This window comes from Eubalaena glacialis, chromosome 10 (assembly GCF_028564815.1).
Source record: "Eubalaena glacialis isolate mEubGla1 chromosome 10, mEubGla1.1.hap2.+ XY, whole genome shotgun sequence".
Classification (NCBI taxonomy): domain Eukaryota; kingdom Metazoa; phylum Chordata; class Mammalia; order Artiodactyla; family Balaenidae; genus Eubalaena; species Eubalaena glacialis.
The window spans coordinates 77,635,256-77,657,679 of NC_083725.1; the positions used below are offsets into that span (position 1 = coordinate 77,635,256).

The window sequence follows — 22,424 nt, forward strand, 5'->3', positions numbered from 1 at the left end:
TTAGAACAGAGGAATGCCACCATTGACAGATCCTGTACCAGGTTTCCGTGAACTTTAAAAAGAGAGAGGCCATCATGATAGGGGTTCATCCAGAAAAGAAAGGGAATTGGGAACGTGGATTTCAGGTCCCGGGCCATCCCTGAATGCTTAGGTGGGGCAAGGTGAGCACTGAGGCCTCCCGCTCTGACGTTACTTAGGCCTGGGTCTCTCGAGGCAAGATCTGTGCAGACAGGCTTTGGAAGAGCAGCCTCCCTCCTCATGCTTTGCAGGGAGGAGGTCTTGAGCCATTTTATATACAGCAATGATGACTCATAAAAGGGAAGTTAATACTGTGGGGAGAGTTCAAGCATTTGAACAGATTTGGGTCCAAAATCTGTCTTGTCCATTTTCTGTGTGATTTGGCTCAGATTCTTTATCTTCTTCCAGCCCCAGTTTTGTCTCCCCTAAATATGATTGATCCCTGCCTACCAGGAGGGCTGAGAGGATTAAATGAGGTCACGTGTGAAATGTGCTATCTCTGTGCCTGGCAGGTCGTAGGTGCTCAGGAAGTGCTTTGTATTCAGTGGGGTACAGTGAGCAAGAAGCAGCCGGGATCCCCAAACCAGAATTAATTCAGAGCTGCAGTCTCTCAACCAGTGAGTGGAAGGAGAACCCTGAGAGCCATGTTCTTATGAGGACAGGCACTGATGGGAAAGGGGTGTAGGGTTAGGGTGGGAACAACTGGAGAGAATTATCAGCCAGACAGGGTGTAATTCAGTCAGATACAGGAGAACTTACCAGCAGTGGCCCAGGGTTTGTTTCCACTCCGGGATGAGAAAATTCCAAGAGTCCATTGGAAAGAAATTTGGATTTGCCCAGAAAGCTGCAGTGTCAGCTTTCCAGATATTCCTTACCACCCACAGAAGAATGTATATTGGTACCAATTTAGAATGACAACATTATGCACCACTTTCCCATCGAGCCTTGCTGAGAGGCAGAGCCGGGCATCAGGAGGTCTCGGGAGGTCCCAGGCTGCCAGGCTGCCTTGACGGCCGGGAGCCCCTCACTGCCTCATTAATGGGGCCCCCATTTAACCCCTAGTCCTTGGAAATATGCCAGCATGCAGAAGCACTGGCAGGACTCTGGAACGGAGATTCGAACGTTCAGGGTGATCATTGTCAAGGGCAGCTCTAATACCCGTGAGAAGAGAGGCAGGGAGAATTTACTGAGCACCTACTGGGTGCCAAAACCAGACAGACTAAGAACGTTGAAACTGTGAGGAGAGGCCAGGCCTGCGCCACGGCCTGTTTCCAGGCAGGAGGTGGGCTGGGTTCTTTAAGCCCCAGCTGATCGGCTTCCTTTCAGCCTGACCATGGTCTCCAGCCCCAGCTGTGACCTGGTCCTCGGCCCTGCTCCGCAATTCTCCACTTGTCCTATGTCAGCATCCTCCTCCAGTTCCCAGTGCTGACGGGCACTCCCCATCCCAGCCCCCTCTCCTTCCTCCTGCCCTCGCCTCTCCCCGAGTACCCATTCCTTCCTCTCACCCCGAGGCCAGAGGCCGAGCTGGCCACTTCCTCTCCAACTCTAGGCCCTCTTGCTTTCCTTCCCTCCTTTTCACCTGCCCTTACCTCACACTGCCCTCCAGTCCTCTGATAGAGCCCATTACTTTTCTTCATCTCAAAGTGTTTATTCTAGAAAGAGGCGACATAGACTTTGCCTATACTTTCTACTCATGCCACCTTCCATTGTGGTCTGATTTCTTCCTGCCACTGTGCTAAAGAAATTCTCTCCAGAAGCTTCCCAACCTCCCGTGCCCTGGCCTCCTGTAGTCTTCATTTTCTTAATCTCTCCATGGGATCTGGTATCTTGGTCCCTCCTCCCTTGGCTTTCAGGACTGCCACTCAGGACCTGTTCTGCAACCCACCTTGCCCCCAGCCCCCAAGCCCTGCCCCATTCTGTTTACCCATGTTTCCTCTGTTAGACAGTGTTCCATGTCTCCTGGGCCTAGCATGGCACCTGGCACATGGTAGCTGTTCAATAAATGTTAAATGAGCGAAGTCCACAAAATACAGAGGGACCCACAGATAATTTGAAACTTCATGCTCTCAGAAATGTATTTGAAGCCATGCCCATTTGTGCTCAGTGGCAGGAACAAAATAGAGAAACAAGGAGCCACTCCTTGGGGGAGTTTAGGAGAGTGGGTAGGAGGTGGGAAACCATGAGCCCAGCTTTGTGGGGAGGAGTCACCACCCCACCCCTTACCCTGGATGGCTGAGAGCTTAGGTAGAGTCCCCCACAGGGTGAGCCGTTTGCTCTCTGACTTTACGTATTGGCTCTTTGCTGTCTCTCTGTTTACGCCTCTTTCCATCTTCATTTTATGAAACCCACAGCCCCGTTCAGGAAGGAGGCAGGAAAGAGAGAGCCACCATCATTATAGGATTACCTAACAGCTAGAGCAGAGTCTTGGAAACAGATCTGGGTCCACATTCCAGTTTTGTTCCTGTATGAGCTTGAGCAAGTCACTTAGGCTTGTTGAGCCTTAATTTCTCATCTCTAAAATGAGAATAGAGAATTCCCTGGTGACCAGTGGTTAGGACTCCACGTTTTCACTGCTAAGGGCCCGGGTTCAATCCCTGGTTGGGGAACTAAGAACCAGCAAGCCAAAAAAAAAAAAAAGAAATTTTTTTCATTAGAAAAAAAATAAAATGAGAATAATTACCCCGAAGGGCCACTGTAAGGGTTAAATGAGAGAACACAGAGTGCTTAGCACATAATTAGTGCTCAGTAATGATCGTTATTGGTACAGGCATACCTTGGAGAAATTGCAGGTTCAATTCTAGACCATCGCAGTAAAGCGAATATCCCAATAAAGCGAGTTACATGAATTACAGTGCATATAAAAGTGATATTTACACTATACTATAGTCTTTTCAGTGTATACGCATAACAGAATTATGTCTAAAAAATAATGTAAATACCTTAATTTTAAAATGCTTTATTGCTAAAAAATGCTAACCATCATCTGAGCCTTCAGTGAGTTGTAATCTTGTAATAGTAACGTCAAAGATCAGTGATAACAGATCACCATAACAAACATAATAATAATGAAAAAGTTTGAAATATTGCTAGAATTGCCAAAATGTGACACAGAGATACAAAATGAGCAAATGCTGTTGGAAAAATGACACTGGGAGTACTTGCTTTGATGCAGGGTTGCCATAAACCTTCAATTGTAAAAAATGTAATATCTGGGAAGTGCAATAAAGCAAAGTGCAATAAAATGAGGCATGCCTCTATATTGCTATGCTCAGAAATCATTGAGCAGTGATAATACAGTGTTCTGTATACAGGAGACACTCAGACATTGCTCCTGACAGTTCATCTCTTCCCCTCAGGTATTCGTCAGTTGCAGCTCATCCTGTTCAAGGTGGCCTTGATATTGGGGGTTGAAATCCATGTGAATGTGGAGTTCGTGAAGGTTCTAGAGCCTCCTGAAGATCAAGAAAATCAAAGTACAGTATAATTTTCCTTTCGGTCTAGAAATCAGATATTGCAAAACGGAAATCATATTTGCAGCTCCTAGTGGATGTTCCTGTTAAGGTCATTCTTACTGAGAGCTGTTTGGCATAATTTCATCAAAGGATATTTAACCTTTGTGGACCATTGCTGTCACTTGAGCTTTGCTCTTCAGCTCCCAGGGGATTTATTATTAAATATTTAACATATAATTTGGTTACCCTGTCACTACGAGGCAGTAGTTTGACAGATGAAGTCTAAGCAGTAAGTAGGAAAAAGACATAGATTTGGTTGTCTGATAAAGTTCATTTGCATACTCTTCAAGCTGTGTGTATACACACATAGATATGTGGATACACTTATTATACCCACATGATATTTTAAAATCCAGTAAAGAAAGTGAAGTTTCTAGAGCAAATATGAAATAAATGTTCAAAATATTATTTAGTATATAATATTTTTAAGCTTTATTGAAGAATAATTTACAAACCACAAAGTTCACCCATTGTGGGTATGTCTTATTTAGTAATTCATCTCTTGTTCCTATTAGTATATTTATATAAATTCTGATCTTTTATATACATCGTGGTCGGAGAGCTTGTTCATGATGCCTCTGCATCTTACTATCAAACTCTTCTGCCGCTGAGCCGGGCTTTCAGTTTTTGGTCCAGCTTCATGTCAGAGACCTCATAGTTTCACATGCAGGTTACAACTCTGATTTCTCCCATCCTCTGCCCAGAATATTGAGAATTTAGGGGAGATGTTAGTTGGCTTTTACGGCAAGACAACAGCTGTAATTTAACTTTGAGACCTGTGTGCTCTTAACCTTTCCCAGACCCCTAGTGGGTGTTAAATCCTAATTATGGGTAACCAGCAAGATTGCACCTGAAAATGGTTTCATAAAAGACTGTGTATTGCCCAACAAGAACGTTTGAGCATAATAAAGTAGTAATTCATGCTGGTTTCATTATACCCTGCACAAGCTTTTAGTTCTGTTTAGCAATGGGAGGGGACCAAGGAATGGGGGGATACAGAGAGAACGTGGTAGAATCTGTTGACATAAATAAGGTGCAAGTGAGACTGGTTTGAGGATCATTAGGATAGACTCCCACCCTTTATAGAAACCAGTAAAACCAGGCGTGGAGTTAGCACTGCTGGTTTACCTTGTCCTGGATTGAACTGAAGCTAAAGCCAGAAGGACTCCAAATTCAAGTGTGAATCTGGACAGCTTGGGTCTTTCCGCTGGAGCCTCTGTCTGGGATGCCCGTACCTGTGGCATTATCCATTTCTCACGACCAACACAGAGAGCGTGTAATCACTCTGTCCTGCCATCTCTCACTGCCAACTCATCTCACTTCTCTGTCCTGGCAGAAATAGGCTGGCGGGCAGAATTTCTCCCTGCAGACCACTCTCTGTCAGAGTTTGAGTTTGATGTCATCATTGGAGCCGATGGCCGCAGGAACACGCTGGAAGGTGAAGACTCTTCTTCTTCTTGGGGCTGAGGATGGAGGGATGGGAGTGGGAAAGGGTATATCAGGAAGGGTGTGGAGAAGGGGGGCAAGATGGCAGGTACCAAAGCTGGATTGGGGTCTTGATAGAAGGCCAGACTGCCCTGCTGTGCCTGAGGCTGAGTGTTTAGAGAACAGCCATTTAATTCTTTCTGAACCTCTGTTTTCCCAACTATAAAATATGGGTAATAGAACCTCTCAGAACATTGCTATAAGGGCTGGGAAAATGTAAAAATGTTTTATAAAAGAAAAGCACCATGGAAATTAAAAGAAAAAATCAACATACAGTTACTGAGCATCTGCCAGTGTGAAAGCCATGGCGCTAAGCGCTTTCATACTTACTTCTTCCAACTAAGAGAACCATTTTCCTACTCTTCATGGAACTGGTTTACTGTGAAGTATAATACCCCAGAAGGAGGACCCCATCTCTTCTCATAACTTTAAAGCACGCTCACCTCTGGGCAGTAAGATAAGCTTTGCCCAAACTGTCAAAGAACAAAACAGTGCCTCTCTACTTTTAAATTTGGAAGCGTTAACATGTTTTTAGGGAAGAATCTAGTCAGGTTGAGAGAGGAAGAAATGCCATTGCCGAGAAATGCCTTCAATCACCTCCACCCCAGCCCCAAGGTTAATTGGTGCACAGGTTATACTAATTTGCGCCAGCTGTACTAATTTAAGACCCTGGGTTGAGGACAGAGTGGTCCCACATGGGATCTCTTGGGCTGGGGACAGGTCTGCTTTCTGAGCTTGCCCTGCTCAAGGGCTGCAGGCTGCAGATGTCTGCTGGGGAGGGCACCTTCTCTGAGGACAGAACACCCTCCCTAAACTAGGGCTGATCTCACAGAACTCAGGATGGTAGTCTGCCTAGCTGAGGCACTTCCCACCTGCTATACACCCACTGCTCCTTTCCTCTTTCTTCACTTCCATACCCACTCCCCCGCCCCAAGCAATCAATAACGGATATCAAACAAAAAAATTGTAAGCTGCCAACCTGAATGCTGTACTGTTAGAATTTTTGAGCCCATTCTGATGGTTTGAGAAAACTGTCAGTGTGAATATAAAAATCCAGGATCCATGCTCAGCTTGAGAGATGGTTTGATATTTTGTGAACATGAGAAGCAGGGCAGGAAGGGGGCGAACCACTTGAGCAACTGAGGACCAGGTAAGCAGACTAGAGCAGGGTTCCCAATGGGCACTATTGGCAATTGGGGGCCAGTTTTTGTGGTGGGGACTGTCCTGTGCGTTGTAGGATGCTTAGCGGCACCCTCAGTTGTGGCCACCAGAACCGTCTCCACACTTGGCCAAAGGCCCCTGGGGGGCAAAATCACCCCAGTTAGATACTAGAGACTAGTGGCCATTTTGACCATTTCCACAAAGGTCTAATGAAGAATCAAAATGAGGGAGTAATGAATAGAAACCCAAGGTTATTTTTTTAATATTTATTTATTTCATTTATTTTATTTTTGGCTGCGTTGGGTCTTCGTTGCTGCGCGCGGGCTTTCTCTAGTCATGGCGAGCGGGGGCTACTCTCCTTGAGGTGCGCGGGCTTCTCATAGCGGTGGCTTCTCCTGTTGCGGAGCACGGGCTCTAGGCACGCGGGCTTCAGTAGCTGTGGCACGCGGGCTCAGTAGTTGTGGCTCGTGGGCTCTAGAGCGCAGGCTCAGTAGTTGTGGTACACGGGCTTAGTTGCTCCGTGGCATGTGGGATCTTCCCGGACCAGGGCTCAAACCCGTGTCCCCTGCATTGGCAGACGGATTCTTAACCACTGCGCCACCAGGGAATCCCAACCCAAGGTTTTTAGTCAAAGGGATTTTTGACAAAGAAGTTTGGGAATCGCCATGAGGCTTCAGTGTATGGTAAGCAAATGTGAGGGGAATTTCCACAGGTGCTGAAGACAATGGTTCTGTCTGCTAGCAAGACAAATGCCTTGCATTAAGCAAAGTAAACAGCAGTACCTGGGGTGGAGGGGAAGTTCAGGACTACAGGAAAAGACAGATGCTAAAAAGAAATCGGATTAGAAGGAGGTGGTCCACTGAAACAGGACCACCTGCTTGTGATCCTCTGTGTAACTGCCTGTGATATTGTGGTTTATAATAAGGCAATTATATTTGGTCTTTGTCCCCTTTCTGGCACAACTACCCAAACCCTTGGAATTTCCTGAGTGATAAGGGCAAATAGGAGCATTTTTTGTTATGATATTTGGCCTCTTGTCCGTGGTTCCTGAAATCAATTCAGAGCCATAAGGGTGAAATGGGTGTCTTGTTATTCATAACAAGCTCCTTTTCACACCGAGTTTATGTTAATGAAGAGAGTTTTGGAAAGCACCTAAGGAAGGGAGGGGACTGGTTGCCAGGGGAGCCAAACAAGTGATTAGAGGGTTGGAACTTTCAGTCCCACCCTCTGACCTCCTGGGAGGGGAGAGGGGCTGGAGATTGAATTCAGTCACCAATGGCCAGTGATTTAATCAATCAGGCTTCTGTAATGAAGCCTCCACAAAAACCCAAAGGATACGGTTTCCGGGTTGGTGAACACGTTGTTTGGAGAGGGCGTGAAAGCTCCATGCCCTTTCCCCATAACTTGTTCTAAGCATCTCTTCCAACTGGCTGCTGCCGAGTTGTTTAGGAATTAAGATGTTCTCTGAGTTCTGAGAGCCACTCTAGAAAATTAATCAAATCCAAGGAGGGAGTCCTTGAACCTACAATCTATAGCTGGTTAGTCAGAAGCACAGGTGACAACATGGGCTTATAATTGGCATCTGAAGTGGAGGGCAATCTGGTGGGACTGAGCCCTTAACCTGTGGGATCTGATGCCATCTCTGAGTAGATAGTGTCAGAATTGAGTTGAAGTGTAGGACACCCAGCTGCTGTCCTGGAATTGCCTGCCGGCGTGGGAGGAAAAAAAAACCCATATTGTAATTGGGTGCAGAATTCTTACGGCCATTAAAAAGCGATTTCAATGTATACCATTGAAAACTGTAAGAACCTTGATTAATCACTGAACTAAAATAATTGCAAGTTAGAATTCCATCTATTCATTATACATTTATTGAGTGTGTACTAAGTGCCAGCCACTGTGGACTGGAGGTAGAAAGAAAATTTGTTAAAATCTCTGTTGCACAGGAATTCAATCTCATAATTCTACTGTTCAAAGGGGGGGAAAAAAAAACATGAGAAATGCTGACAACGTAGTTTTAATTGTATAAGTTTAAAGTGCAGATGGGTCTTTCATGAGACTACCTTGCAGTAATGCCTAACACATCCTCTAAAGGATGAGCCCTGTGATTGCCCATTGGAGAAGCACAGTTTAGCCTTTTGTTTGTGGAAGCCTAACAGGGATAATTGGTCCTATTAATTTTAGAAAAGGAAAAAGTCCCACTGACTTTGAAAGGCCTCCAACGGGTTTTCTCCTCGGGGACAAACCTCAGCATTTCTGCCTGTCCCCTGTTCTCTAGATCCAAAGTTCTGGTTTCACTGGCCTGTGGGCCATCTGAGAATAGCTTTCTCAGTAATCTTTTCCAGTTTTCACACCAAATCCAGAAGAAAGACCCACTTTTCCTCTTTTCCTCCCACAGGGTTCAGAAGAAAAGAATTCCGTGGGAAGCTGGCTATTGCGATCACCGCCAACTTCATAAACAGAAACAGCACAGCTGAGGCCAAGGTGGAAGAGATTAGCGGTGTGGCTTTCATCTTCAATCAGAAATTTTTTCAGGATCTTAAAGAAGAAACAGGTGGGACCCTCACCTTTCTCCAAACCAGGCCATTGTCCGTGCTTCTCTGTAGCGTTCAGGGGTTGGGGGAGGAGGGCACTCAGCTTTCCCAGCTCTTGGGGACAGGAGACTCACGCTGATAAAGTGGAAGCAGGGATTTCTCTTTAGGATTAATAATGGGCAGGATTCCTTTGGGGACAAGAGGGATGCTTGAGGGAAAGTTCTAGATGTTGTACATGAAAATAGATAAACATTTATTTACTCAGGAGACATTTACTGAGTGCCCATTGAATGCCCGCACTCAATGTCATGGGATACAAAGTCGAGGTTGACACGGTACCCTCCCAATAGTGGCTCCTCGTCTAGGGAGGGACAGCTACGGAAACCATCCTAATGCAGGCTGGTGAATCTAGGCCCGACGCCAATGTGGAGATCCCAGAGCGCTCTGAGGGGGAGCCAGTAACCTGTGGGTGGTTCCTGAAGAAGCATAGGTGCTTTTGTCAGTGCGCCCGCTGCCCTTTCGCTCAGGAACAGTCAGGGATGCCGGTGGAGGTGGGGCACGACACTCACCCAGGGGCATCAGTTGTCCCCAAACCATGGGACTTGAAGAAAGAAGGGATTCATTCATTTACTCAACAAATATTTATTGAACACCTACTATGTACCAAATGCTGTTCAAGGGCGTGAGATAGAGCAGTGGGCAAAACAAGCAAACCCCCCCCCCCTCGGAGCTTATATTCTGTGGGTTGCGGAGGGACCATCAATAATCAAATAACATGTCAGGTGGTCTATAAGGATAGTGGAGAAAAAATAAAGCAGGGTGAGGGCGAAGAGGGATGAAATTCCTGCTCCCAATTAAGTAAATTTCAGATTTTTTCCCTTTTTAACCTGATTTGGAAATACATATTTTTCTCCGTGGAAAGGCAGTGTAACAATGTTACATAGAAGTTTTGTGCTAAAAATAAATCATTAACACCCAGCACCACCTAGCACAGGAACAGTCCTCATTTTCATGTAGTCCTTTTCGGTAATTTTCCAGCTGCATCCTTTTTACATGGCTAGAGCTTTTACCATAGAGTCAATCCTGTTATTCTCCCTTTCTCATTCAGCATCACATTTTAAATACTGTCCATTGTGCCCAGTCCTACTGATGGTCAGGTTTGTCGGAATAGCTCTTGAAGTGGATATATTGTCACCCACTGCTGAAGCATTTAAACCAGGGGTTGGCAAACCTACCATGTGTTTTTGTATTGCCTTCAAGCTAAGAATGGTTTTTAATATATTTTGAATGGCTGCAGAAAAATCAAAAGGAGAAATTTTGGGGACAAATTGAAAATTTATGAAATTAAAGTTTTACAGTCCATAAATAGAGGTTTATTAGAATGCAGCCAGGCCGCTTTGTTTACCTTGGTGCCATGAGGGCTTTCGACACAGACCGGATGGTCCACAAAGCCCAAAATATTTACTCTCTGGCCCTTTACGGAAAAAGTTTGCAGACTTCTGATTTAAACCTTTCAGTTATTTACTGTTACCAATAAAACTACTTCTTTTGGATTATTTCCGTAAGATAGCTTTCTAGGAATGGGATTAGTTATTGAGCCAGACTCTGCTTCTTACTGGCCACAGCAATGTGTGTCCACTGCATGACCCTCTGAGTGTCACTATGGTGGCATTATTTTACTAAAAAAAAAAGTATTTCCTTCCAGCATATTATGTCCTTTTGAATGATTTAAGAATTCTCCAGCCCTCTCTTCCCCTCAGAAACCAAGAAAATAAATGCTTAAATAAACCACCAAATATAAATTATGACAGGACATCAAGTTTGTTTTTCCAAATGTTTCAATGAGCTTCCTTTGCACTTTGCAAAGGTCATCACCTTTGGCCATTGTTCGACAACAATGTCCCTCACAGAATGAGAGCGATGAATTTCCTCGGATCCTCTGGGGGGCCCTGTGCATTGATGGCTGTTTCCTATTTAACAGTAATAAAGGGGTTTCCATGGTTACCCAGCACGCCTCTGTGATAACTGCTGATAAGTTGCCTTGCCTCTGTTCCTTTCTCTCCCTTCAAAGAAACCAAACCAGTGGTTCTCAAACTTGAGTGTGAACAGAATCACCTATAAGGCCTGTTCAAGCACAGATTGCTGGCCGGACCCCCAGAATTTCCCATTCTGTAGGCCTGGGGTCGGGCTCCAGTTATTTGCATTTCTAATAAGTCCTCAGGTGATGCTGCTGCTGCTGCTGGCTAGGGATCCTCCTTTGGGAAACACTGAGCTAAGCTGTCATCTTACGGCATTGTTTTAAAGGCAGAAACCTAGTCTATAAAGTCTTTTGCAATTGGTGGAAAGCACAGAAAGATACAACCCAGTCCTCTGATTGAGTTTTTCTACCAGGGCACCTGGGTTTTCACACATAACAGGGGTATGGTAGAAATGTCCCTTAGCAGTCTTTGGAGAATTCACACAGCTCTTTGCATCTCTGGTCACATGGAGGAAACGGTGGATGGGACTTGGAATCAGACAGGCTGGGGTTCAAATCCTGGTTCTGGTGCCACTTAGCTGCCATGCCACAGACAGCACTGTGCCTTCCTGCAGCACGTACTCAGCTGTGACTTGGAAATACTGGTCTACAGCCCCAAAGGGCTTATGAGTTTTAAAAGAAACAGTGGCTAGGGGACTTCCCTGGTGGCGAGGCGGTTAAGAATCCGCCTGCCAATGCAGTGGACACAGGTTCGGGCCCTGGTCCGGGAAGATCCCACATGCTGCGGAGCAACTAAATCCGTGCGCTGCAACTACTGAACCTGTGCCCTAGAGCCCATGAACCACAACTGCTGAAGCCCGCGTGCCTAGAGCCTGTGCTCCGCAACAAGAGAAGCCACCGCAATGAGAAGCCTGCGCACAAGACCAATGCAGCCAAAAATAAATAAATAAATAAATAAATTTATTAAGAAAAAGAAACAGTGGCTTAATCATATTGCAATATATAGCGCAGTGGTTAAGAATCCGCCTGCCAATGCAGGTGACACGGGTTCGAGCCCTGGCCCGGGAAGATCCCACATGCTGCGGAGCAACGAAGCCCATGCGCCACAACTACTGAGCCCGCGTGCCTAGAGCCCGTGCTCTGCAACAGGAGAAGCCACCACAATGAGAAGCCTGCGCACAGCAACAAAGAGCAGCCCCCACTCACCGCAACTAGAGGAAGCCTGCTCATAGCAATGAAGACCCAACGCAGCCAAAAATAAATAAATAAATAATAAAAAAATAAAACATAATTAGTATAAAATTTTTTTTTAAATGTATCAAATCAACATGTACACCTTAAACTTACACAATGTTATATCTCAATTTAAAAAGAAAAGAAATAGTATCTTTGTGGGACGGTGAAAGCTAGCTGTGGTGACTAGGGTAAATTCTGGCACTTGATCTTATCTTTGCTCGCCTTGTATGTCTTAAAAACTTGTCTAACACCAATATTCTGCAGGTAAATAGTGAGACCTGTAATGAGGCAAAGCAGGGCTCCTGACACACAGTAGGCGCTGAGGAAATAATACTGAGTCCATGAACCTTCTCTTTTCAGGGATTGACCTTGAGAACATTGTTTACTACAAGGACTGCACCCACTATTTTGTCATGACTGCCAAGAAGCAGAGCTTGCTTGACAAAGGTGTCATCATTAACGTACGTATCGCTTGGCTATGATGTCCTGTCTTTCCCTTTGTGACCTGGGCTGGCAGCATCAGCGAGTGTGGGAGCAGATGTCATCCTGCCAGAAACTGAGTAATGGGGGGAAGAGGGAAGGGACCACCATCCACCACGCCCTTCTCCTTGGTGGTGCGTGAGTGTTGGATGGAGGAGCCTACACGAACAATAGAGGCAGAGGTGTTTCTGCAGAGAGCTGGGCTGGTGCGGGAGGGGGAAATGCTGAAATTCTTACCCAGGTGTTAGTTAGTGTGGGTTCTTAACCACTGAGAGATCAGCTGAGTCTTTTCCTTTCAAGTGTCTCATTTATCCCTGCCTCCTTTTCTGGGAGGTCACACACATACTTTGGAGGCAGATGGGGGCTCCTTGTCCTAGTGGGATCCAGGCAGTTTCACTTGTGAATTTCACACTGCAGCCCTCTTGTCATGGTATGGGGGAAAGCCCTATTGCAGTCAAGAAGACTCAAGTTGAATCTTCGCTCTGCCACGTATTAACTCAGGACTGTGACTAAGCTGTTTGCCTTCTCTGAACCTCAGTCTTCTTGTCTGCAGAATAGGAATAATAGTTTCTAACTAAAAGGATTGTTCAGAGGAATAAATTTTAAAACGTATACAGAGCGCTTGGCATGTAGCAAGTTGGTAGATTCCCTCCATAACTTCTCTGCCTGGTTTGGACACTTGCTTTTTTGTCCTGCTGGCTTCCTGGCCTCTGCTTCCTGCCTTTGCACCTTCATGCTTATACAGAGAGCAGGGCTGCAAGGAAGAAGCACGTGGAGTGGCCAGCCCCAGGCTGGCACCTTCTTTGGTCAGGTTTCAACCCCTCCAGAGACCCTGTTCCTGCAGCTGCCGCTGCTGCTGTATGTACCCTTAAGATAAGGATCATGCAGTCCAAGGTCAGCCTGCTCTTGGGGTGTCGGCCTGTAGCCCAGGCAGCACGGTGACCATTCATTGCTGCTTGTCAGAGAAGAATGTGCCTATCCTCACGCCAGCTTGTGCTGGCAGCCGGCTGGGCAGCTTTAGTAACCCAGCCCTCCCCTGGGCCTCCTCTACATCAGCTCAGGGCTTTGCTGAGAGCCCGCGTTGCTGGACAGAAGGCTGGGAATTGGCGGGGGGGGGGGGGTGGGGGAGGTGGGCGGGGGTGGGGTTGAATGAAGCCTACTTAGCACAGTCAGCAGATGTGCGAGCAGTGGGTTTCAATATCTGGTGCCCCACTGCTGACCCAGTCTGGGGGAGGTGAGGCCATGTCCCCATTTTCCCTCTGTTCCACAGGTGTCCCTCCCAAAGTTACCTCCCCTATTGGGATGCCTGTGTCAGATAGTTAAGGACTATTTGGGGTCCAGGGTGCAGGCGCAGAGGGTACCTTTGCAGAGGAGGGTCTAGGGAGGCTCTTGTTATCCCACCCCTGGAAAGTCAGGCCAAGGTTGACTTGGGGTTCCTATTTCACTGGCTGAGTGCTCCGGCCTGCTGAGATGCTAAGGTTCCCCCACGTCATCCCAGGGTGTTTGTCCTGGCCACGACATGTTGTTCATGGTGACTTGACTTTTTGGCAGTTGTCAGAGCCCCTCCATGCTCCCCTCTCAGGCTGTGTGTCATGGCACAGGTGGGTGGGAGCTCCTCGCTCTGGTCCCATAATTACTGCAGGAGCTGGGAGCAGATCCCAGGCCCACAGTTGTCCTCATCAAGGCCTCCCTTCTCCCTCAGAGAATCTGGGAGTATCAGCTGAGCTGGTGCAGAGGGCCCTCTAGGTATAAGACATGAACTCTAGAAACTGGAGGCCATGGCTGGACATGGGAGAACTGGACACCATTTGGTTCAGGAGCCCTGGCTTGAGTCTCCAGGTGTCCAGCCAAGCTCTATAGCATTTGCATAAGCTGGGAGCTGACCCCTCTACCCCGAGCTACTTAAATTACCATTTTTCTCTCGCTCCCAGAGGAATGGCAAGTCCTCTGTTTTCCTGTCCCTGTATGGGTCAGCGTCTTCCTCGAGACGCACAAGGTACTGAGTGAATGTTTGTTGAATGACTGACTGACCTGCTTCCCCATCTATTCCTGCTGATCTCTGGGCCTCTTTCTATGACTACTGAAGGGAGAGTAAAGTTTCTCTTCAGGAAACCCTGCCTCTGGGCTCCCAGCTGTGTCCGTCCTTCCTGGCCCCTGCCTCTGCTGGTCCATGCACACACAGGCTTGGTCTCACCTCAGTAGGAGGGAGCTTGGTTGCCAGGTGTGTGAGGTGGATGGAAACACGTCACAGCTGGTCTCTCAATGCTGAGTCCACCCTCATTTGAAGCAGTGAACAGACATTGTCTGACCTTCTCTTCTGGTCTACAGCTTCTTTCCAGCTTTTCACTTGGGGTGACTAGTCTTCCTGTTGGATTCCCCACCCTTCTCTCATGTTTACTGCTTCCCTCTCTCCTTCCCCACCTCCGTCTAGGACCCAGCCTCTCTTCAGTTCCCTGGGCCTGTGCAAAATGAGGTCCAAATTCGCCCCCTGCCTTTATCTTCATTTAGCACTCCTTCCTCAGCTCTGCCCACTTTATTACAGCCCCGTTCCCACTTTTTCTGTCTCATCCTTGTTCTCATCTGTTCCCTACAAGTCTATTCTGCCATCCGCCCACTCACCTGGGACCTCCTGCCCTGCAAGGCCCTTTGACTTCTCCCAGCAGCCCTGGGCCAGGTGGCTGTCATCCCGGCACAGCCGGGGGGTCTGCCCCTTGGCCAAGTCTCCACAGTCCTGCGTGTGGCTTCAGCACCAGGTGCCACCTTCATCATACAGTGTCCACATTCATCCATCACCCGGTCCTCTGCGGGGGTTCTTGTGGCATGTTTTGAAGAGGGGGTATTTTTGAGATCTCTCCATTCACTCTTCCACACCTTCAAGAAGGAGAGTGATTATGTGATGTAAGAATAGGTATGAGAAAGGAAAGCGAATAATAGGAGCTCCAGCCTGGACTCCATGACCTGACAAAGGGCTCTTGGGCCAACACTGGGTTCCATTTAGTTGATGTGGCTTGGATGTGGAAATATTAGAATTTCTGTGAAATCATGGCTGTTGGGAAAATTGCCACAGTAGGTCACTGTTTGTAGTTGAGGCTGTGCCTTCTTAGACCTTTCTAAATGCCCTTGCTGGTGCCCTCGGTGGGTCTGGGATCACTTCACCATATGGTGTGGTTTGTGCCATCATGATTTATTAGGGACAGGAATTCCCAATCATTGAGAACTTCCCAATTCCTAGGCTTTGGGCTAGGGAGTCATGTCCACGGTCTCATTCAGTCCTCACGTGGTCCTATATAGGGAGTAGATTTTGTTAGTCTCATTTTACAAATTCAAATTTTACAGGTGAGATTACGGAGACTCAGAAAAGTTCAATAACTTGCCCAAATTTATGCAGTCAGTAAACAGAGATGGAATTTGACTTGTTGATCTCACTGACCCAAGGCCTGTGTTGGTCTTATACACTAGTCCCTGCCCCCTGCCCCAAGGATTTGCATTTTCTGTCTCCTTTTGGGAAAGATAGTCTTTTAGTTTCTGTAGCCACACAATGAGCAGATTGGACTCCGGGAGACATCCTATAGTTCATTGCCAGTGTCCCTCCAGGGTGGATATACTAGTCCTCTAAGCTCAGGGTTCTCTACCTCCCAGCAGGGAAGTGTAACAGTTAACACTGTAAGAGCAAAGCAGAGCCCCGAGGAGCCCTCAGCCTGTTGAGAAAAGGGTAACTAATCGTGGAGAGGAAGTTTGAGAGTTATGCCAATTACCCATTTCTTTTTCGGACTTGTTTGACCACTAGCCGCAGCATTTCTGGACCACATTAGCTTAGCTTAGTCTGTTATAAAATCAGTCTTACTCATTTGCTCTTTTGTCTTTTAGTTTCACTGAAAGTTATCACAAGAACCAGCCACATGAAATATGCTTCTATATTTGCTGCAGGATCATTACTGAGTACACGGTTCATGACAACACAGTGTTCTCTGTCAAAATTCCTATGTCAGACAGTTCTTTTAGAATTTAGTGCCAGGAAAAAATATCCTCCCCTAGGAATGTCTATGCTTCCTTCTTTCTGATAAAGAAAGCCCTGTATATATCACATTTCCCTTTTGCCTTGGATGCCAGGAAGCTCAAAGCCAAATTTTTTTTAAAATTTATTTATTTAATTTATTTATTTTTGGCTGCGTTGGGTCTTCTTTGCGGTGTGCGGGTTCTCATTGTGGTGGCTTCTCTTGTTGCAGAGCCCAGGCTCTAAGCCCAAGGGCTTCAGTAGTTGTGGCTCGCGGGCTCTAAAGCGCAGGCTCAGTGGTTGTGGTACATGGGCTTAGCTGCCCCGCGGCATGTGGGATCTTCCTGGACCAGGGATCAAACCCGTGTCCTCTGCATTGGCAGGCGGATTCTTAACCATTGCACCACCAGGGAAGCCCAAAGCCAAATTTGATGCTTAATCATAACTCTGTTAACGTTCACAGATGGCTGATTTGGTTCCTCTTTATTCCCTTGGCCCCGATTTTCTATTTCTGTTTTGATTAGCCTCTCTGCAAGTCCATTCCATGTCCTTTTACAAAGAAGTAGGTATGACTCCTTGCCCTTTTGAGGGGCAGGTTGCTATACTGTGCTCTTGTTCTTTCCCCCAGGACTATATCGACACAGAGATGCTGCTGTGTGCAGAGAACGTGAACCAGGACAACCTGCTTTCCTATGCACGCGAAGCTGCAGATTTCGCCACCAATTACCAGCTGCCGTCTTTAGACTTTGCCATGAACCATTACGGACAACCCGACGTGGCCATGTTCGATTTCACCTCTATGTACGCCTCCGAGAATGCAGCCCTGGTGCGCGAGCGACAGTCACACCAGCTGCTCGTGGCCCTGGTGGGCGACAGCTTGCTTGAGGTACCGCCTGCTTTTGGAGCCCCCTCATTCCTGCTGGAAGACAGATCCCCACATTGCTATTCTAACTGGCAGCATCTGCTGTCCTGCAGCCCAAGGGAAGGACAGGCTCTCAGCCAACTGGCAGGACTCTGCCGAGCCCGTCCTGGCCTCAGAGCCTGACCTTTGATGAAATTTAGAGGGGTCAGTTCTGCCTGTATACAGGCAGGAACACTTCCTCTTGCCCCTCTGGGTTTTTCTGGGCTGACTTCTCGGTTGAAGTACGAAATTAAGCGGCCCGGGTCAGGCCATCCTTCCCAGAGCGTGCAGATCCGCAGCTGGTTCAGACTTCTTCCTCCTCTGGGTGGATTTCTGTGGCCTTTTCAGCATCGAGTTTGAATAGGAGCAAGAAAGGAGTGTGGGCCCCAAAGTCCATGGCCTCCCTGCTCAAAATTCTTCCCAGAAAATCTGCAGATGCTCGGATTCTTACATTAAATGAATGATTTCAGAAAGGGTAAATTTTTATCTTAATGTAAGCACTGACCGAAAAATGTTGATGTATTTATCTGAAGTTAGCATCAAATTTCAAACCACGCTTTGGGTGCACATGGAACAGTTTGGTTAGAACTTAGCTTGGTGAATCAATGCTTGCTCACCACTGTGTGCGGACTTGAACCTAAGCTCCTTGCTTAAGCACTCAGCACCCCCTCTGCTTCTGTCCCAATCCTCCCTCCCAGCTTTCTCTCTCCCGGTACTCCCCGCCCGTGCTCTCTGCTGCACCCAAACCAGACGGGCTGTTTTTCCATCCGGCTCCGTCATTTTCCCGCCACCAAGCCTTTGCCCACACTGTTCCGAACGGATCAAGATCAGAATCCTATGCATTCTTTAAAATCAGCACGAATGCAACTCTTCCCTGAAGCATTCCTTGGTTTCTGTCTCCCCCCATCAGGGTGGTTTTGCCTCTGCCTTTTTGAGCCCCCAAAGCAATTTTGCTATTCCCGTGTCATAGCACCCTTGCATATGACTTTGTGCTACAGCTATTGGTGTTTGTGGTGAGTCCCAGTGGGCTGCCTGTCACCTCTCTGTCCCCCCAGTGCCTTGCACAGGCCTGGCAAACACCAAGTGCTGGATAGAATAGGATGGCAGGCTGGGGATCACTGGAATCAACTAGAACTTTGCATGTGTCCTTTGCAGCCGTTCTGGCCAATGGGCACCGGCTGTGCCCGCGGCTTCCTGGCAGCCTTTGACACGGCGTGGATGGTGAAGAGCTGGGACCAGGGCACTCCTCACCTGGAGCTGCTGGCTGAAAGGTGAGTATTGACAGCAGGACCCTCAGCTGGAGGCAGGGCCGGGTCAAAACTCAGGCAGGAGAGGGAGTGAGGCTGGATGAACCTGGAGCCTCTGCCCCCTCTCATCTGCCTTCCCACATGTGGCCTGATTTCATCACTGGGGTCCCCAAGGAAACATTCTCTGTCATGATCTGCCTCCCCCAGTGACTTTCCGTGGGGGCCAGGCCCTTAAGCCCTGGATGCCGAAGAGAAATCTTCATCCAGGGCGGCCCTGAAGTTGGGGTTCTTGGCACTGCTGAGACACTGAGGAGCCAGAATGGGTTTAGGGGAAGCTTCCACTGCAGCACTGATTCCCACTCTGTTGGGGGCTGGGTGCTCTGACCTCCCAGGCCTCTTCTGCTGCTGAGATCCTGGGCCTCCTCCCAGACCCCTGCTGCTGGCCACGTGGCTGTGACAGCTGGTGGACCAGGATAAGTCAGGGCTGGCGGGAGGGGACGGGCCCCTGCTGGTCTTGGGTGTGGAGACCTGTGGTCATGGGGGACCAGCCACAGGAGGCAGCGTGGCTGAGTGGCAGTTATAGCAAAACCACAGGTTTCTGGGCTGCCAGCTCTGAGTCCCTGCCCTCTGCCCCGGGGACGAGGCCAGCCTCACCACCTCCCAGGGTCCCTCCTGCTTCCCCTTGACCGTGTTGACCCTCCCCCGCTTTGCAGATCTCGAGAACCAGGAGGGCCAGGCATTGCTGGGAAGGGTTACGCAAACACAGATCTAAGAAGCTCTTGGGAGCAGGGGAAGGCGGGTGGAGGGGAGGAGTGGAGAGAAGGCCGGAGGCTGCAAGAGCAATCCTTGACCCCTCTGCTCTGCCTTCCTCCAGAGAAAGTCTTTACCGGCTATTACCTCAGACGACCCCAGAGAACATCAACAAGAACTTTGAGCAGTACACGTTGGACCCGGGGACGCGGTACCCAAACCTCAACTCAAACTGCGTCAGGCCCCATCAGGTAAGGCCTTGCCTGGAGTCCTGTGTGGGTCACCAGGCGCTGAGCGGTGAGAAGTGGGGGGGTCACCTAAAATCTTGGCACATCCTTGGGACCCAGGCCACCATTGCCTCTTGGCCCAAAGGTGAGGCCAATTCCTCTCTCTGGGAAAGCCACAGAGTAAAGCAGAGTCAGCATCTCTCTAGCCAACAGGAGAGAACTAGAACACATGTAGGTGTGTGTCCACATATATACGTGTATTTACGTGTGTTTATTTGTCACTGAGCATATGCATTGCTGAGCATACCTGTCTCAAATAATCTACTTGATCAAATATCAAGTTCTTTCCGTCCGAGGTCCTAGAGTCTATTTTTTCTCCCATTGACTTAGAGTCACACAAGCTCTGACCTCTTCAGTCAATAGCACAAAGAATGGTGTGAATTTTAAAAATCAGCCAATTACATATATTCACACTCGAGTTCCCCCACATTTGGGTGGATGACAGATCCGCAGCTCTGTCTCAAGTTGCTGGTTCCCTTGGTGAAGGTCATGTCCTTCGGCAAGAGAGGAAAAGGGCAGCCAGTGTTGATGAGTGGGTGGGGTGGGTTCAGCGACCCTGCAACGACTAGGGTTTGGGGAAAAACTGGCAGACAGCTGTGTGTCCTCTCTCGCTCCTAGGTGAAGCATTTGTACATCACTAAAGAGTTGCACCAGTGCCCTCTCGAGAGGCTGGGCTCAGTGAGGAGATCCGTCGGCCTCTCCAGGCGGGGTAAGTGGCCCTCCTGGGACCCCAGCTTTGCAGGGAGGAGGCCTGCTAGGTGGCCACTGGGGCACAGGCCCTGCAGCCAGCCTGGCTCTGATCCAGTGACCTGCATGACCTTGGCCAGGTGCCTCTGCTCTCTGCACTTCACTTTCCTCATCTGTAAAACCGGGACAAGGGCAATACCAACCATAAGATCATTGTGTGGGTTAGAGGCGAGCGCTTGGCACATTAAAGTGAACCGGAATGCCTTCCCTGGGACTTGCTTTTCTTTTCCTGTTGTTGCCAGTATGAGGAGTCTTGTCTCCCCAGCTAGATAACAAGCTCCGTGCACTTCACTCTTTTCCTGGTCTTCCAGGGCCTGGCACAGTGCTGGGCACAAGGCTGGTGCTCAGTGCGGAGGGAAGGGATGATTAAATGACCAGCTTCCCAGCGTCCACCCGGCTGTGCTCAGGTCCCCATCCTGCTTAAAGACATACCTGGCTTCCACTGCCTGCCCAGACCTTGCATCCTGCCCGCCATTGGGCAAACTCAGCCTCACCAGCCACTCCTCCCTGCCTTCCACACCCACACGCCCTGCTGCTGCCGGCCTTTAATAAACTATTTCACATAACATGGCAGGTTTCTCTAGATTCTTTGCCACGGCACAGTCCTTTTTGTTTTCCTGGAGATCTCCTTCTGTCCTAGACACTCTTCTAGAAGCAGTCAAATGCACCTCCTCCATGACCCTTTCTTTGGCGAGTTCCCCTGCCCTGGTAGACTCTGGCAGACCCGCTCATGTGCTCCCCTGGCATTGGGTTTCTCTGTTATTGTCACCCACTTCTGTGTCTGTCTTCCCCACAGGATAAGCATGTTGTTGGCAGAGCCCATGTCATCCTCACCTCTATGTTCCTAGCCTCTAACCAGGACCTGGCCAGAGGGGGTCTTAGGAACTCTTTCCTGCAGGAGAGCATGCTTCCTGTCCCAGCATCCTGCCCTCCTGCATGCTCTCGACAGGACCCCCTCATGGGGCTGCAACTGTGCCCACAGCCCCTTGCCTCAGTGCTGTTCCTCCCGGTCCCCACCCGTGGTGGCCGACAGAGCGGATCCCCAGGGGAACTGCTGAGATTTCCGTAGAGCGCTTCACCACTGTCCGTCTCCTCTTGCTGCAGAGTCAGACATCCGGCCCAGCAAGCTCTTAACCTGGTGCCAGCAGCAGACCAAGGGCTACCAGCATGTCAACGTCACAGACCTGACCACATCCTGGCGGAGTGGCCTGGCCCTGTGTGCCATCATCCACCGCTTCCGGCCTGAGCTGATGTGAGTCTAGGGCCCAGCTGGACCTGGCGAGCCCCTCATGGCCCAAGGGGACCCTGGAGACAAGGGAGACCGGGGCTGTTCTAGATGTAGAATCTTCAGGACGTAGATCAGTATTTCTCTTTGCGTACTTTCAATTTGAATTTTTTCTTCAGTTTGTTCTTTTCCCTTTGCACCGATTATTCTGCCAGCAACTTGTTTGATCTGCGTTCCTTCTATGTAAGGAGCAGAATGACTCAGGCTCAGTGATTGATTGCACTCATACACCAAACCCCTTTCATTTGGGAAATTTGAGTGTTCACACCCTGGAGCTCTACCCTCAAGAGAGGACTTATGGGCAAGATCTAATTCTGGGGACCAGCTTGAGGGTTTTACAGCCAAAAGAATTAGATTTGTGACCCAGATCCGTAAGCTGTATACTGTTGGGCAAGCCCCTTATCTTCTCTGAGTTTGCCGTCTTCATCTATAAATCAGGAATAATGGCAGGGTCATTAGGAAGATTGGATTATGTTTGTGGAAATGCTTTGTGATGTTGAAAGCACAATACATCTATTATGTTGTGTTTAAATCAACTGCAGTGTAACCTCACACCCATGAGCAAATTTATCCGGAAGGCTGGATGGAAACCTAGTAAAGTTTATCCGTTGGTACCTTTAGGAAATCAGGTTGCCTTGAGAAGAGGATGAGGCTCTCACCTCTTACTTTATATAACTTGATTCTTTTATTTACAAGAAACCCATATCACTTTTGTAATTAACAGGAAAAGAACGTATGGAAACTATTGAAAAGTAAAGTAGTTCATAAATTTTCCAGTCATTTTCTGATTTTTTCATTCCAGGTAGCAA

At 48.2% G+C, this 22,424-nt stretch overlaps 1 protein-coding gene across 1 annotated transcript in view; it reads left to right on the plus strand.

Moving 5' to 3' along the window:
• Positions 1 to 22,424, plus strand: part of MICAL2 (microtubule associated monooxygenase, calponin and LIM domain containing 2) — a 217,942-nt gene that overhangs the window by 86,083 nt on the left and 109,435 nt on the right. Inside the window, exons 5-13 of the mRNA XM_061201468.1 lie at positions 3,375 to 3,491; positions 4,867 to 4,968; positions 8,575 to 8,730; positions 12,285 to 12,385; positions 17,027 to 17,284; positions 18,455 to 18,570; positions 19,421 to 19,547; positions 20,202 to 20,292; positions 21,435 to 21,582. Coding sequence (XP_061057451.1) covers positions 3,375 to 3,491; positions 4,867 to 4,968; positions 8,575 to 8,730; positions 12,285 to 12,385; positions 17,027 to 17,284; positions 18,455 to 18,570; positions 19,421 to 19,547; positions 20,202 to 20,292; positions 21,435 to 21,582 — 1,216 coding nt within the window. The remainder of the gene's footprint in view (positions 1 to 3,374; positions 3,492 to 4,866; positions 4,969 to 8,574; positions 8,731 to 12,284; positions 12,386 to 17,026; positions 17,285 to 18,454; positions 18,571 to 19,420; positions 19,548 to 20,201; positions 20,293 to 21,434; positions 21,583 to 22,424) is intronic.